Consider the following 17,093-nt stretch of genomic DNA (forward strand, 5'->3'; position numbering starts at 1 on the left):
GTGTGAAAGTTTAATATGCTTAAGTCCATAATGACAACAGTATAAAGAATTTAGATTAAAGGGTTTGTTTTTTGTTTGTGTTTTTTTTGTTTTTTTTTTTTTTTAAACACAAGGTCAGAGTGTACATCAAAGAAAGCTCTGCCATCAACTCGATAGGGACAGAAGGATGTTAAGGGTTGGTTAAAGTGCAATTTAGTAGCAATCCTAAGACATTAATTTCTTTTCCTGCAGCTGTTACCCATGCTTTCCACAGCACTGGTACCACTCCACTCTGAAATCAGGTTCTGCCCAAGTGCCAGATCTCCATGGCTTAGAGTCCTTTGCTGGTATTTTCATCGCAGTAAAACTGTAAGAGCCATAAGCAATTCAGTGAGATTGAGATGGCTTGTGGGACCATCACGGGAAGAATGAATCATCTGCCTTGGAAATATAAATGTTTATGATCACTGCTTCTATTCTGCACATACATTCTTAAGACACACAACTTTTACAAGGGTGTTGATATTTATATAATTCCATAAATTTAGACGGTGCATTACAAACACAATATGCAGTTGTAGCTATAAATAGCAGAGCAGTGGGACAGAATTTTCAACTATTTTCTTGTTTTCTATGCACCACAAATGAGATGTATGGCACAAGTTAAGGAACTAGAGGAAAGAAAATACAGTTATTAGGCAACAAAAAAACCCTACGTGAGTCTCTGTATTTTAGACAGTGGAATGGAAGGCTAGACTTCTACCAAAGAACAATAAAATAAAATCAGTCCCTGAGATTTAACTCCAACATTTAGCCATGACAAAAAAACGAAGAGCAGAGAAATATTCTGAAGTGGAGGTTTTGATAATAGATTATTTTCATGGCATGTTTTCAGTGTCAATGTGACAAACTAACACCTGCCCTTGCCAAGAAGGATTCTGACAAACAAATGCACAATGTAATCAAAAGACTAAACTTGTTTGTAAACCTTGGCTGATGCTTTTTTAGTGCTCACAACACTATGGATGTACACACAAATCTATGAAAAAAAAAATCACTGCATGCTGTAAGAGCATCCTAACAATGTACCAAGGAAGGCATTCTTCCAGAAGGCCAACTAATAAATTCCCAAAGCATATTAAAAAGGGACAAACTAGTAACTCTTGGTAAGCTTTCTAAACTTTGATAATATTCTTAATACTAAGAGTTTGCTTCAAAAGTTAGATTTGTCAGGCAATGACTGTAACAGCAGTTAAAGTCTAAGGCTTATTATTGGGTACCTGAGGTCAACCAGCAACCTAGCACTGATGCAAGCAGTTCTTGTATCTTTATTTATTTTTTAAAAAAGGCTTCTTGCATCAGGCTGCACCCTTATTTCCATTTCTCTGCTCAATTAACAAATTAGTTCAGAGAGGAGGAGTCTCCTGGTGCAAGCTGTACTTTTAGAGCCAAGGTCAGTCATATCTTCCATTTCATTTCTTCATTTTATACTGGATATATTACATTTATATTGGATATATTATACCAAATAAAGCTGGGGAAAAAATATGCCCTGAAATATGCATTTCATCACTGAAATACTTCTGGACACTCAGATACTCCCAGACACACCAGACCATGATTTCACATGAGGAAGATCCATCCTACCACAACACTACTTGACTCTGGTGATGGACTGACAGACATTTCGTAACGAGGTAACACATTCAGAGCTCTGAAGCTCGAAAGGGGGGATCCGCACCTACTCTAGGGAAGGTCATACTCTGTGCCACTGCTGCCTTTCTGCCATGGGCAAATGCAATGACTCAACGCGAATGCTGTTTTCACAAGGAAATGGCCATCTTGGGCAGAACAGATCAGAAAAGTGATTTTAACAGCTTTCAGTATGTACTTTAATGATTATTTTGTTATACTGATGTCTTTCAAAAAGCATCAGTCAGGTAGAAAAGGTAAGCCTTTGTTTTATTGTCCACAACAGATATCTTCTACAGTGCTTCTTCACACTGAATTGACGGGGTTTCCCACGTGTCCTCATCTGCCAAGTGAGCCATCTGTGAAGTCTGATCCACAGGTGCTTTCTCACCCGGGGCTATTAATAATGCAACTTCTTCTCCTCCTGCTAACTGAAGGTCAGAGCTACAAGAACAATTAGATTCATCGAGTTTGTCCGTCAAAGACTCTGCTGTAATTGTAGAGGATTGTTCAGTCTCTGTTTGAGCTTGTGGTTCTGTTTTAAAATGAAGTCCAAACACGTTGTTTTGGATGAGGTATCGAACACACTGCAAAATCACATTCCTTTCGTGTCGGATGTCCTGGGCCAGTAACTGGAAAGAAAGAAGAGAAGATGATGCACATTTCCGTCTATTGCTCTGTAGCTGATACAAGCCTAGGAAGATGTACAGCTTTACTCAGTAATTTTGAGCATTTCTGAATTTAAATAGTCGACTCTCTCACACGAGTCCTGGACACGCAGAGTAGGAGACCACCTTACCAGAGACAGCACAGGAAAGCCACGTGCTCCCACATTGGGTGCTTTCCCACCGACTGACTGGGGCTTTGGCAGGGCGTGTTTGACAGCACTACCGCCCAGCTTGCTGGGCTGGGAGATCTAAGGGCTTGCTGTCCCCTCCTCCCTCACGCCAGCTCCTGCTGATCAAACCTCTTTCTGCATCAGTTCAACTCACCAGCCAGGAGAAAACAAACCTGACAATTAGCAGCAAGTAGTGGGGCATTCTGGGTGGTTTTTTGTTTGTTTGTTTGTTTGGGGTTTTTTTTTGGGGGGTGGGAGGGGTGGGGGAATGGTGTCAAAAACTGAACAGGGTAAGCAAAAGGAGAAGAAGAGGTGGGACCAGGCATCCGGAGAGGAGGCGGCAGGGAGGGAGCTGCCCTCCTGGGCAGCAGCAAGCTGCTAGAGCAGCGCAGGTTGGTGGCCAAACACCACTCTTACAATGACAGAGGCTCATAATGGCCACAATTCACTATGGTACTGGCACATGACTGTACCACTGAAACGGATGAAAAATACACACGTGCCCAAAGTGCACATTTAAGTGCCGCTCATTTAGTGCCATTAATGCACTAAGGCAGGTAGAACAAGTGACAAATCTGATGGTATCTTTTGGATTAAGCTGTCAGTCTCAGTTTACTTAGGTGGTAGAGAACGTCACGGAATGTACCTAAATACCAGGAATTTCCACCCCAATTGTCTGACTATAGTCCCAGATGACAATGTTCTCATATCATGGACTATAATTAACATCTGAAACAAAGAACACACTCCAGGCCAAGTATTCCAGTACATAGGATAGCAAGTCTATTAGCATCTTTTACACTCTCCAAGTTATATTGTATCTGTAATTTAATATCCCATGCATTTTTTATTAGAAAACCCCTAGGAGTAAAAGATACTTATAAATATAAGGGAAGGGCAGGTTTCATTGGGTACCAGACTATGGATTTAAATAGCAATAACTGGTTTGGGCTATAATCCACAAACCTAAGTCTAATAGGTTAATCAAAGTGCTAGAGGCCTCCCTCATCTCCTTTAACCTCACTAAAGTTCATTTTGGTATTTAAAAAAAAAAAAAAAAAAAATCAGCCAGAAGGACCTTTTGTCATTGCAAGTGTCAGCCGAACTAGTACTTTGAACAAGCAACAAGTTTAAAGCAAGTGGCTAAATCTGTAACTACCTGATCATTTGCAGGAGATCTGTATTACACATTCTAGCTAAATTTGGCTTGTAATGTCGCAGAGAAGCTTTTCTGTTGTTGTTGTTATAAGTTTCAACAGTGGTTTAACCAGCCACTTTCAAGTGTACATATTTCTATTTAGACTAGTTATTAAGAGATGTTACAAGCAGCTGACACCTAACATGGGCCTTCAGAAACCTCCCGTCTGAACTAAGAGGTGCACATTAGGACAGAGAAGGGACGGCATAGTGATGTTCTCTTTGCTGGACTGGGAGAAACTGCTGAATTCCCAAATGGCCAAATAAAGGCACAGATGGGATGCACCATCACCCTACCAAAAGACTGTATCTTTATATTATATTTTTTAATGCAGGGATGGGTATCAGTGGAGTGATGCTACACAGGTTTTTTATTTCGTCAGCATACAGAATGGCTAAACGCACATTACTATTTGCATGGCTACAATAAACACGTTTTAGTAGTGCCCAAGCTCACTACCGAATGAGTGCCAATAGACATCTGCAGCTATTTCCTACCTCTCCTTTTTTTTTTTTTAAAAAAAAAAGCATCATTTCACTGATATAACATCCTTTTCTTAGCAATTCCACTTCCTTACATTTCGGATAAATTCTCAGCAGTGACTCACTAAAATTTCAACTTTGCTTCCTCAAGGTTTTTATACACTGACCATTTCTGACAGCGGAAGCCTACCTGCGAATCTTGGGCACTCCTCTGTGATTCACAGCCACAGTAAACATCCTTTAACAACAGTTTTGAGCAACATTAAAAGGCAAAAAAACCCACCAAAATGCAATTTTAAAAATGGACTATACGGGCAAGCTACAATTCAGGCTTCCAATGTTCTGCCAGCTTCTCTCAGCATGTAGGACTTCATATGACTTTTTTCCAGAGTCCTCACAGCTTTGATCACCAACAACTTTGAAGAGCAAGAGATAAAGACGACTGCATGTTTAGGGAGCTACACAAAGGGCAAACACTTCCTTTTCAGTCACTAGGAGTTTTAATTCTTGGCAGCAACGGTAGTATGTGCTAAAAGGACTATCAAGGGATTTCTCCCACATCTGCAGCTTGGGATGTGGCTTATCAGGTACCTCTTGCCAAGCATCCTGTGCTGTTTCAGAGCCCTGATGTCAGTGGCACCCTCCTTTCTCTTGTGCTCTGCCCACAGCAAATTTTCCTTTGACCAGGGAGCTTTATGCTGGCTATTTACAGAATCATAAGGGTAGCCTACCTATCTGATACTGCTTTTGAGTACTAAATGCATAAAAACTTTAAAGTTTTGTTTATACTAAAGAAAGCCACCAAGCTTCCAAATAGGACATTTTGCACTGTTACTGAGAACAGAATCGTAACACCTTGGACTCACCCCTACAAACCTCTTTTTACCCTTCTGAGATACCAACTTGCTCTTCAAGGTACCAGTGCTGTCACTTCCTCAGATTGACCTACACATGCCTACAGAGAAGAAATCCATGCATGTGCAGGTTGCAGCTCAACACCGCTCTACAGTTTAAGTCACCAATACCCATATCAACAAGATCTCTTTGACTGCATCTGAAAAAATTGTGTGCTCCTTGATTAGGGGAAGGCAAATAGCAAAGCCGGGAGTAAGGGAGGAAGATCAGAATAAGGCTGATGGGATCACACACCAACAAAACCTACTGGATACTACCACAGGGAGGGGAGAGGGAGGAATAAAGGTTTTGTCCTTTGTGCAGTTCATTTTAGGCACGCGATTAAGTCGTCATCTCTCACTCACCAAAGTCAGTCATTACCTGAATGCACACCAGGTGCATTTGTCTATTCAAGCATCTACACTTTCTCAGAGTGAAACGCTCACTTCGCTATTTTAACACAGGACCTTTGCTAACAGACTGCTCTAATTTCCCACAGGGAAAAGGAGAACCGCTCACAAATAGTGCTACTCTTGTACAGGAGACATTATTTTAGCACTAAGACTGTTACCATTTCCAGCAGAGTTGGACGGCGCTTCGGAAGGAGAGGTAATGTTTTCTTGCCCCAGTTATCAGGCCCTCTGGGGGGACGTGCATTTGAATTCGAGCTTCTTAACGTCGTGCCTGCATACTGTGGACGTTTTTGATTCGGGTTTCGACTCCAAGGAACAAAAGTAGTTTGAGGCGTATTTCTGAGTGCAGCCTGGTTTTTCTCAGCTTTTGTTGCAGTCTTGACAGGGATTTCTTAAAGGAAAAGAACACACTTTCATCTCAAACTTAAAAGCCTCTTTAACATGCTTATATCCCCATGCACTGGCAGTTCATTAGTACTATTCTTGCTCATATAACCTGATGGGAAGATGTTCAAGGTTTACTCAGAGGAAGGGAGGGTTTTGTTTGGGCTGGGTTTGGGGTTTCTTTTAAAATACAAAGAATAATCTCTAAACATTCACAGAAAGGAAAACAAGGTATTTAAATTCTGCAATACAAAAAGAAAAATAAAAGCAGTAAGCGTTGAACGAGATTTTCAAACCTCTGCTTTGTTATTCACTTAGAAAGTACATTGCTTCCGCTTCACAATATAGCTTGCTGCAAATTTGGCTGCTGAGAAAATCATGATACAGTTAGGACAGAGGATGCCCAAGTTCAATTCCCTGCCTACTAGATGCTCTCTGTAACTTTGGGTAGGCCATCTAGGGCGAGTAAGGCATAGCAACTATCTGCAAAAACAAGGAGCAGCAGCTGTTCTCTACCATACACTGATGCATACACTCAAGAGAAGCACAAAATCCAAGAGTTCAAGTCGGCAACACCCAGAAGCCTTCTATGGAAAAAGCCCCTAAGGACATGGAAATTAGTTCACAGGGTGAGCATAACCACTTTTTTCTGGCACTATTCAAACATGATTTGAAGCGAGACTGAAGACAGGCTGGGGTTTTTTCCCCCAACTAGAGGAAAAAAGGCTTGGGAAACTCAATGACATACACCCTAACCAAAGATATTTTATGCCCCCCCGCTTCAACCCAGGACATGCTGCTGAGAAAAGGCAAGCAAAGAAGGGGGGAAAACCCCACTCAATCTTTCAGGAAATTCTGTTTGAGGCTTTTGAAAATACGCTGTAGGGCGGCAGGGGGAAAAGCATTAGATGCGGCACAGGCCAAGTAGACAAGGCCATCCCCGTGCCCCGGCTGTCTGCACAAATGCTGTGTTCTGTCCAGGTGCTTCTCTGAGACTGGGAGCTATCACCATACTGGGAACAAGTAATGGCTCACCCAGTAACCCCGGTCAGTGCTCAAAACTGGAAGGGAGGGAGGAATGGGGAAACAAGAGGAGCAGGATAATGGCATATCCTTCTACTCCTCCCAGCCTGTTTTTATGCATGGCTTACACGGTACTAGCATGCACTGCCACTGAAAGCAAACTGGAAAGGATCTGTACACAGACTGCAAAACCATCCCTGTGCATAGCCTTTTACAAGCTTCTCTCTTTACTTGTATAAGCCTAAAAATCAACAGGTACAAGACAGCTCTGAATTACAGCACTGGTGGACAGGCCAGAAATCCAAAGGCATTTCCATAGCCAAGTGTTTTGGAGATACAGCCACTGAACTAGCATTACATTAACATCTTTGCTAAATATAAGCCACAGCTTACATGTTGTATTTTCTTCTGCAACACCTTTGATTTCTCTTAAAAGTGTTTTCTCAAGAAATTGTAAGTACTATGTAGGTTCTGTCTGGCACTGATAATCTGCAGCTTTCAGCAGGTGGGGATGCAGCTGTAAAGAGCTACCACTGGGCTACTGCACTCATAAATGCTGCATTTATAAATAAACGGGACCTGGACAATTGGATGGGAGATGGCAAAGGACCAAACACAGCAGAGGTGAAGCCCCCCACCCTTCCCAAAGAAGGGTCATTTGTGATCAGATCTTATCATTGCTTGCAGTCCACACCAGCACAGTGACGTAGGGGAGAAGGGGAGAGGAGAAGGGCAGAGGACACACTCCTACGCACCTTCAGGCTCGCTGTCAGACGCGCTGCCATAGTTGGCCGACAACGAACTCAGGGCGGAGGTGACCTGCTTGGGAACAACAGTCAATCCCAGCCTCCCGTCTTCGGCTGCTGCTTCATCCTTGTCGGATTCTGCAGGGAGAGAAAAGTCAAGAGGGATTTTTCCCAATACTCCTGCATGCTAAAAGCCAGCCTTGCTGCTAAATCCCCATCTCACCACTACACAAGACCGATGCTGAGCACCATTGCTCAACACTGTGGACTGATAAAAAACCCCACACTGATAAAAAACTACCCTCTACAGACATTCGGCAGCAAAGTCATCTCACCACTGGTTTACAGTCCTGCCAGCAAAGCTACAGAAGCAAAAAAAAAAGTTTCCTGAACAAGAGCTTGGGCTTTCTGGTTCTTTCTTCACATACCAAACGTAATTATAGGTTTTATTATCAAGTGTAGGTAAAGAAAGAGAGAGAATTTCATAATATGTTTTGAAGTCTTGCCGGATTTAGTCCTGTGGAGGCGGGGGAGAAGAATTCAAAAGCCAGTCGGAGGGGGTGGGAAGGAGAATTAGGCTCATTCAAAGTGAGAATTTAAGAGCAAAGAAATTTTTGGATAGTAAAAGAAGTTCGTAAGGGACATTGAGAACCAAGGCTACAAATTAGACAATCAGTTTTCAGCAGTACTTCAGACCATTTGATAGTTAAATCCCTGCAGAGCATTACAGACATGCACGAGTAAGTCAGGTATTACAGTCTCAAACTGCCCCAAAAGAGAATACCGGGAAGATAAGAGGCAAGCGGACCAAAAAATGCTGAAATTGAGGATACTAGGAAAACAGAGTCCTACCAGAAAAAGACTCCTGAAAACAAACAAATTGTGATGGCTTTAGTTTGAAACAAAGGATCTATATGCATTAAAATCTTGGAAAGACTCTCAGGTGAACAGTGCTAGAGTTAGCAGGAAAACTAGGAAATGCTTTTCAGTAACACACCGGCACACAAATCTCTCACACACACACACCACCCCCACACACCCTCCCCCCCACTACTAGAAACATTTTGAGAAACTAGTAGCCTGTTGAGACTTCTAGAAAAATACTTGTTGCAATCTTATTTTCACAAAGAAAAAGAGTTGCGCCCTCTCCCATCCCCTGTCCGTCTAAGCCTGCCCCACAGGAAAGCTGCCTCACACTTCTTAAGAAGATTTTACTGAAATAAACACTTTTGAGATCTTTATTTTGAAATCACAAATGTTTCTCTATTCTCTTCTAATATATCATTAGCAATTGGCAATTTGATTCATTGGAGCTCGCGCTGTTCGGTAAAACAACTTTTAGATAAATACGCTGGTATTTATCTAAACTACCTACCTACCTCTTTTTACTTTGGGGTCTTTTTAAGAAAGGTTGATTCTCACTGGTTTAGTAATCATGCCCATTTGCAATTACACTGGAAGCTCATGCTAAATGCAGTTCATTTTTCTAATGGAGAATACATAGCATCTGCATATACTTAAGCAATTATAAAAACAGCATTTACTCCAAGTTATTTTGATTCATTGCTGCTTTTTTCTATCCCATCCAAAATGTTGCATACTGCGGTTGGGTGCCTTTTCTTTTCATAGAATCATAGAATAGTTTGGGTTGGGAGGGACCTTTAAAGGTCATCTAGTCCAACCCACCCTGCAGTGAGCAGGGACATCTTCAACTAGATCAGGTTGCTCAGAGCCCCGTCCAACCTGACCTTGGATGTTTCCAGGGATGGGGCATCTACCACTGCTCTGGGCAACCTGTGCCAGTGTTTCAGCACCCTCATTGTAAAAAATTTCTTCCTTATACCTAGTCTAAATCTACCCTGTTTTAGTTTAAAACAATTCCCCCTTGTCCTGTCACAACAGGCCCTGCTAAAAAGTCTGTCCCCATCTTTCTCATAAGCCCCCTTTAAGTACTGAAAGGCCGCAATAAGGTCTCCCCGGAGCCTTCTCTTCTCCAGGCTGAACAGCCCCAGCTCTCTCAGCCTTTCTTCATAGGAGAGGCGTTCCATCCCCCTGATCATTTTTGTGGCCCTCCTCTGGACCCGCTCCAACAGGTCCATGTCTGTTTTGTGCTGAAGGCTCCAGAGCTGGACGCAGTACTGCAGGTGGGGTCTCACCAGAGCAGAGCAGAGGGGCAGAATCACCTCCCTCGACCTGCTGGCCATGCTTCTTTTGATGCAGCCCAGGATACGGTTGGCCTTCTGGGCTGAGAGCGCACATTGGCAGGTCATGTCCAGCTTTTCATCCACCAGTACCCCCAAGTCCTTCTTGGCAGGGCTGCTCTCAATCCCTTCATCCCCCAGCCTGTTTTGATACTGGGGGTTGACCCAACTCAGGTGCAGGACCTTGCACTTGGCCTTGTTGAACCTCATGAGGTTCACACGGGCCCACTTCTTGAGCTTGTCCAGGTCATTTTCTTTAAAGAATTACTTTTAATTTGCTTTTTAGCAAATTAGGAAAACACATTTACTGGAATACATTTTCTCTTTGGGAGCAACATGTTTGGAGAAAGCATTATGCACTATGGAATACAACTGACTGTTTCTGGTCAGTAGATCCCTCAAAATTTTACACCTGACAGGCTCATCATTTTACCTTGTTTCTGCTTATAAATCAAGAGGAAAATTCTGTTTTCTCATGTCCCATTCAATTTCTTAGCTTTGAAGGAACTAGCCACTAAACAGAACTTAAGTGAATGCAGTATACAAAAAATACATTCCATCTAGAGAAAGGGCTGCTGCTGTTAGAAAGGTTTAAATACTCCAACAAAATGTACCTATACAGCAAAATCATGAACTTCAGTTGTATGATTTTTTTTTAAATGCTACTTGGTTATATTGTGTTTGTTATTATTTGTTATGACTATATTTCTCAATAGTATAAAAAACTGCAACTGGCTTTAATAATGTGTAATAAGCAAGTACCACATTCCTTTTCTACCTATTATAACAGAAGTTACTAGCTGTACTTCAGTATAATTAGACTTTTTATCATTAAGTAAAAACACAGATGCTGCAGGGAAATACAGTTATATTTAAGCATACTTAAGTTTCCCAACACACAGAGATTAGTGGAATAAACAAATTGCATAGGGATGCTGAGTTCTTGTTCCCACTAATTGAAGATTATGTTTTCAAGAGGAAAAACTCAGCATCAGACATCTTTCCAGGGGATGCATTCTAGCCTTGTTGCTAAAAATAGCTAGAGTATAAGTCAGCTTACATGCCATATTCTAAGAGGACTGCATCACTGCTGACTATATTATAAATGGTTATATCTGAACTTTATATTGCTTCCAGCATGTGGAAACAAGACATGCTCACCAAAAAAACTAAGCAGCAATACTTCAGAAAACACACACATATGGAAAGTATCAAGAGTAAATTAGATAATACAGCAAAAAGCAGAATTAAAAGAAAAATGCTGACATTTTAAGTAATTCACTTAACTCATACAAGGAAATCCATTTGTTTTCACATTCTAAATACTGTTATTTCAAAACCACAAAGGGATATTTAATAGTCTTCAAAAAATAATTTCATTGTCCAAGTACTTTATTCTTCTTCAGGCTTTATAAAGATTTCCTTATTTTACACATTGGTTTCGCAACCTAAGTTGATGCATGTCCTTTAGGCTATCGTACAGTATTTATGGCAGAACGTGTAATATTGCACAGAAACTTTTTGGCAGCACTTCCAAAACCCTGACTAGCAAGCAAAAGTTTCAGCATCTAAACTTAAAACAACTCAGATGCTATTTCTTTTCCTCTCCTTCCTGAAGTTACTACAGCATCACTTCCCTATGGCTCGAACCACTTTCCCTTTGCTGCCTTGCCCAGCCAAGTATTTTGGACAAAAAAGCATTCCTAATCAGGAGATTACAGGTAAAATAAGATTATTATGGTAAAGTACTGGTTGAAACAAAGATAGAATTGAGGTGCTCCATTAAGAGCCCAGAAACCCTCTTCAGTTTGTTAGCTAAATATTGATTTAAAGTAAGTAATGTATTTTAAAACATACAAAGCTAAGACAAATAAGCATCCAGCGTGGGTATTTTTCAAATCCAAGACACTCCTAGATCCTGTCTCCCAACACCATCTCCTCATCAGATTAAGCATTTTTTGATGATATAGAATAAAATTTAATGCTTCCTAATTCTCACAGAAAAATCAGAAAGACATAAATATAGTCTGCTAGATTTTCCCTGTGTGTTTATAATATGACCAACTTGGCTTGCAAGCAAACTTATGTAGCAGTGCTTAACGCTGGTAGTATCTTAAACGTTCTTGTGTCAGCCTTTGCAAATCAGAATTTTTCTTCCTCTTCAATGATTTTGCATTTCAGCTTCTTTCCAAATCGTATCTCAGTCAAGTCTACTAGTTTTAGCTCCTCCTACCAGCACATGTGGACATGAATTCAGTCAGACACACACACACACACGTATCTCAAAGACTTCTAGACTACTGAGATAGTTTCCTCCATAACAGGCCAACCCTACTAGGGCAGAAGCTCGCCGAAATGCAAGATTTACCCCATTTCCTTTAGATAAACCACTAAGCCACATTTCACAATAATCACACTGGAAATTTTCTAAGACAACCATGTCCTGAATCAGGGTATCTCTCTATGGAATTTCCATTTAAAAGGAAGTTCTAAGTGCAAGTTTTAGGCACAGGGATGTTGGACTACCTTCAAGCTTATGACCCTGTTGGCCCTATTACAGCCACAATACAGCAATCCTGGGCTTTCTTTTGTTAGTAACAATGAGAAGATAAGTATGACAACAGGCTCCCCAGTATTCTTCTCCAAGCATACTGTAAAGCCTTGCATCAATGCATCAATCTTCTACTAAGAGAGAGTTATCCCATTTTAAACATGCCCAGTTAGCCCTCTTTCAATCAAGGACAGAGTTTACATGTTTTTCTAAATCCCCAGCTCTCCCCAGAAGTTGCTAGTTACACAAAAGTTCAGTAATCTTTTCAGCAGTGCTACTTAAAATAAAAATTCTCCAAGTTCCTTCATCTTACCAACATCACTGTTTGCCAGAAGACCAAGAGGGTCCATGTCCTTCACGTATGGCTGAGCTGCCAAAGCATGCTGTTTTTCATGTTCCTTTTCACACATGCTGTTTTCTGGTCCATTGGCTTCATTTTGAGTTCTATGTACATTACAGTCGCCACTATTTTTCCTAAATTTCTTCCAGAACGGGCGCCTTTGTCTTCTCCTCTGTCTTCCTTGCCGCCCAAACCTCTCTTCATTTTCTGGAGGTTTCCACATCCCCTTCATTTTGCTGGAGAATAGAAACACAAAGCTCATACAAATGACAAGCTATGAGAATAAAATCAATTGATGTAACCAAACGGCTCAGGCCCACATTTAAGGTTCAGCAACACAGCACGATGCCAGGACTTACTCCAGCTCAGCTAACGTGGTGACAGACCAGACAGGTAGTCACAGCTCATCTCATTGGCAGGGCAATGTGACAAAGATGGAACCTAAATGAAGAGTTTGAAGTTCATGAGTTTTATCTTTTGACGAAGCAAAGGGTATGAGGGCTAAGCAAGTTTCTTATTATCTACAGTGTGAGGACAGTGTTTTCATTTCACATTACAAAGCCAACAAATATTCCCTTCACTTAAGCAATGAAGCCATTCAAAAACAGGGGGAACATGGAATTAAAAGGGAATAATCTGCTGTAAGCATACTTCCACTGCTGAAGTCTCCTTTTCCCAGTTACAGCTCAGAGAAGGATCTTGCTGCACTAAATCCATTCAGCCATCTGACACCATCAGTTGCAATAACAATTGCCTTCTCCTGCCTTCAACTAACATGACGTTCATTCTTTTTCACTCGGATGGAAGAGGAAGAAAAGCAACTTCTACCAGGACAAAGGATTTTAAAAAACCCGAAACAAGCCCTAAATTATGGAAAGAGCATGGCATCCTGATTCCACTAATCTTCCAGGTTATCCTACAAACACAAAACATGTTTATAGGAAGGTACCTGGAGAGCCTAACAAAGTCAAAATTTATAGATACAAGAATCGGTGTGACCCAGATAGAAAAGTAAATATAGAGGTGGCAACATAAGCTTCCTGAAAATACTTATTTTCAAGCAATAGAAACTTAATGCAGCAAAATAAGACTGCAACTAATCATCAGCACATTACAACCACAAAAGACATACAAGATCTACCATCTTGAATGAGCCCCATGGTTCGTTTTGCTCTGTATTCTCTCCCTCAGCCTCACCAAAAGCATGGCATGCTTTATATCGCAACAAAACATATTTCATTTTATTCTCCAGTCATTTCATGATGGTGTCTAACACTGATTGCTCAGCCCTGACAGCGTCATCCGCCATAGCGGTCCTGTGGCACAAGAGGCAAGCCACCACCTTCCTGTGCATCAGTCTCTCATCCACAAAAGAAGGCAAATATTAGCTCCCATAATTCTCTAGACAGAGAACTGCATTTCTGGATCTGTACAACCAAGCTCTAAATTCAGGATGTTGTTGTATAACCTAGAAGATATTGAGCAAATATAGGCTCAATTAGAAGTTTGTCCTTGACCAAGGGTTAAAAACAACATTCTGATTTCCCTGGGGCCTCAAACACCCAGAGAGAAACCCCAAGGTCACAAACACATCCCAACAAACGTCAGCCTGGCATCTGCCTTCTGCCTTCCCCTCGTGAAAGATGTACCCTTCACTTCCCGTTCAGAGGCGATAACGAGCCATGCACCATTAATCACCTGTTGCAAGACACCACGCAGACTGCCAAAGTGGTCCTTCTGCATCTCTAATCTCACACGCGGGGATGCTGAGAATTAGCAGTTGTAAAGCACTTCAAAGAACCACAAATGGAAAGCGCTGTAGAAGTGTTAAGTATCTAATCCCTTCTAAATCTTACTTAGCCATTTGCTTTAATAGTGCAGCTTGCAGAGAACAAGCTGTATTCTATTTTTGCCTCATGCATCAGTAAATTTGCCAGATAAGCACCAATTCCAGAACCTTTACTGCAAAGCAGAAATGACAGCTTTTTGGATAGTTCATCAAGCCTATAGTGCTAGCAGTTCAGGGAAGGGAGGGGAAAAAAAGAATAGATTTCTAAAATCAACAAAAGTTAAAGGTCACTAAGTGAAATCAAACAGCAAACAACCTCTAGCCGTAGTTTTGAGGGCTTTGTTTTTCCCAAACATTTTTCCAGATACAAAGTTACTAACACATGTAATAGGTAAGTGTGAAATTGCTGATGGACCTTTAAGACTACATAATGCACCCAACTCACAGCCACAACAGTTACCAAATAAACCTGTAGACACCAAACAGTTTGTTACTGTGACAAGCAAAACTCATCCTTGCTCGTAAGAACCTCCAAACATAATTCCATATGTTTGCGGCTTTAGTCTCAATGCCTAGGTTTGGTTCTTTGGGTCCAAAGCACTTCTGCAACTTCGTATCTTTCAAAGGAAGTTTCTACTCTAGTCTTTTATAAACCCTTCCTTCCAAAGTCACAAAAGGCAACTGGCTGGAGGGGGTGGGCAAGCGTTGGGTCTTCTGAAGCACATGCTGCACCAAGGTAATTTGCACTATCACCATTTAACAAATCACACTAGCCTGGCATGAACCCTATTCTGCAGTAGTTCAACCACTTTACCATGGTGCAAGTTTTATTTTATTTGGTGTCATTCCCTATTTTTAAAAAAAAAACAGGAAGAAAAGAAAAAAAAAAAAAGGGGCAGACAAGCTCCAGCTTCACTTCCATGCAGCAGCAAGTGGGATTTAGCAAGAGCTCCGTAGAAGTGGGTCTGCTCCTGCGTTCCAGCTCCGTCGTTTTCTTTTAAAGTGATATTCTGGGGGCATAGATCATTATAACATTTTTTAAGTCTTCCCACAGGCCCTAAAGTAGAGTTAATGAAGTTAGCTGGTTCCACATAACACTGACACTGAGGGAAGGAGAAAAGAACAAGGATCATACTGGAAAGTAGTTCACAATATAAGGGAGAGAACAGCTAAAAATCCAACAGGATTAAGTATCAGGCCCAGAACAAAGGTAGCAGATAGATAAAGATGATGGAGGGTAGAAGAAAGAAGTAGCACTACTTAAACTATAAAAATAAAGTTAAATCTTCCTCCCCCCTTCACTTGATTATTGATTTATCATCTGAAAGGAAAGAGTAAGAAGCCAAATCTGCTCTTAAAATCTCTCTTGGCCATTTTCAGGCATTAAAGGATTAGACCATGTGGATTCATTACGTTGTGGGACCTCCGTCCCCATAATTTCTTTTTCAGAGACCAAGGTTATGCTGATCTAATGAATGGCCAGTAGAATGTGGTTTTCTCAAACAAGCCAGAGTGCAGAATTCAGCATGAACATCAGATTTCTAATACAATTATTGTTTAATTTCATAGAATCATAGAATAGTTGGTCATCTAGTCCAACCCCCCTGCAATGAGCAGCGACATCTTCAACTAGATCAGGTTGCTCAGAGCCCCGTCCAACCTGACCTTGAATGTTTCCAGGGATGGGGCATCTATCACCTCTCTGGGCAACCTGTTCCACCCTATTTCACCACCCTCATTGTAAAAAATTTCTTCCTTATACCTAGTCTAAATCTACCCTCTTTCAGTTTAAAACCATTCCCCCTTGTCCTGTTGCAACAGGCCCTGCTAAAAAGTTTGTCCCCATCTTTCTTATAACCCCCCTTTAGGTACGAATAATTTTACTGAATAATTTTACTGAATAATTTTACTGAATAATTTTACTGAATAATTTTACTGAAGTGGACTGTGAAGCACTGTAAACAAAAGAACACTACATCTGCAGTTTGTCAAATGACCTGTCCTCCGTTAAAGGGCAGCTAGATCGTGTGTACAGTAGAGGTAGTAAGTGTTGGGAGACCACAGTAAAAGACCATATTTCTGAACTCATTAGGACGAAAGTAACAAGGGTGTTTCAAAAGGCTTACCCAAACTGTTGGGTAGTCAGCACTTCTCCCCTTTCTTCCTTCTGCATCTGCATCGCCTTCTTCCTTTCAATGTTTGCCAACGTAGGAAAATTTCTAGAAAAAAAAACAATTCACTGGCTTTTAAATGATTCACCATACTTTGTCAATTCATCCTTTACCAAATCAGCATCCTCTAGAAATGTAATAGATTTTTAAAAAACGTAATAGATTTTTAAAATGTTTCACGGAAGTTTAACAGACTGTTTCCTTCTTAAAAAGGCAAGAAACCTGAGTGCGTTTATGCTTACATACTCAGATTAAAAAAAAAAATTAAAAAAATCTACCAAACTGGCATGATTGGATTTACCAAACCATCAAACAAGCTACAGTTTAGCCATGCTTATGGACACTCTGCCTGTCCCTACACATAACAGCATGATTTAGTCCTGCAATTTTAT

At 41.0% G+C, this 17,093-nt stretch overlaps 1 protein-coding gene across 4 annotated transcripts in view; it reads right to left on the reverse strand.

The window, feature by feature from the left end:
• NUFIP1 (nuclear FMR1 interacting protein 1) overlaps positions 1 to 17,093 on the reverse strand; it is a 27,598-nt gene continuing 10,505 nt past the window's right edge. For 3 of the 4 annotated variants that reach the window (XM_075139430.1, XM_075139431.1, XM_075139436.1), the window contains 5 exons: positions 16,657 to 16,749; positions 12,715 to 12,977; positions 7,659 to 7,787; positions 5,655 to 5,887; positions 1 to 2,303 (listed from right to left, as the gene is read on the reverse strand). In XM_075139430.1, the coding sequence (XP_074995531.1) occupies positions 1,965 to 2,303; positions 5,655 to 5,887; positions 7,659 to 7,787; positions 12,715 to 12,977; positions 16,657 to 16,749 (1,057 nt within the window). In that variant the 3' untranslated portion in view covers positions 1 to 1,964. The remainder of the gene's footprint in view (positions 2,304 to 5,654; positions 5,888 to 7,658; positions 7,788 to 12,714; positions 12,978 to 16,656; positions 16,750 to 17,093) is intronic. The other variant, XM_075139432.1, reaches the window with a different exon arrangement.

This window comes from Calonectris borealis, chromosome 1 (assembly GCF_964195595.1).
Source record: "Calonectris borealis chromosome 1, bCalBor7.hap1.2, whole genome shotgun sequence".
Classification (NCBI taxonomy): domain Eukaryota; kingdom Metazoa; phylum Chordata; class Aves; order Procellariiformes; family Procellariidae; genus Calonectris; species Calonectris borealis.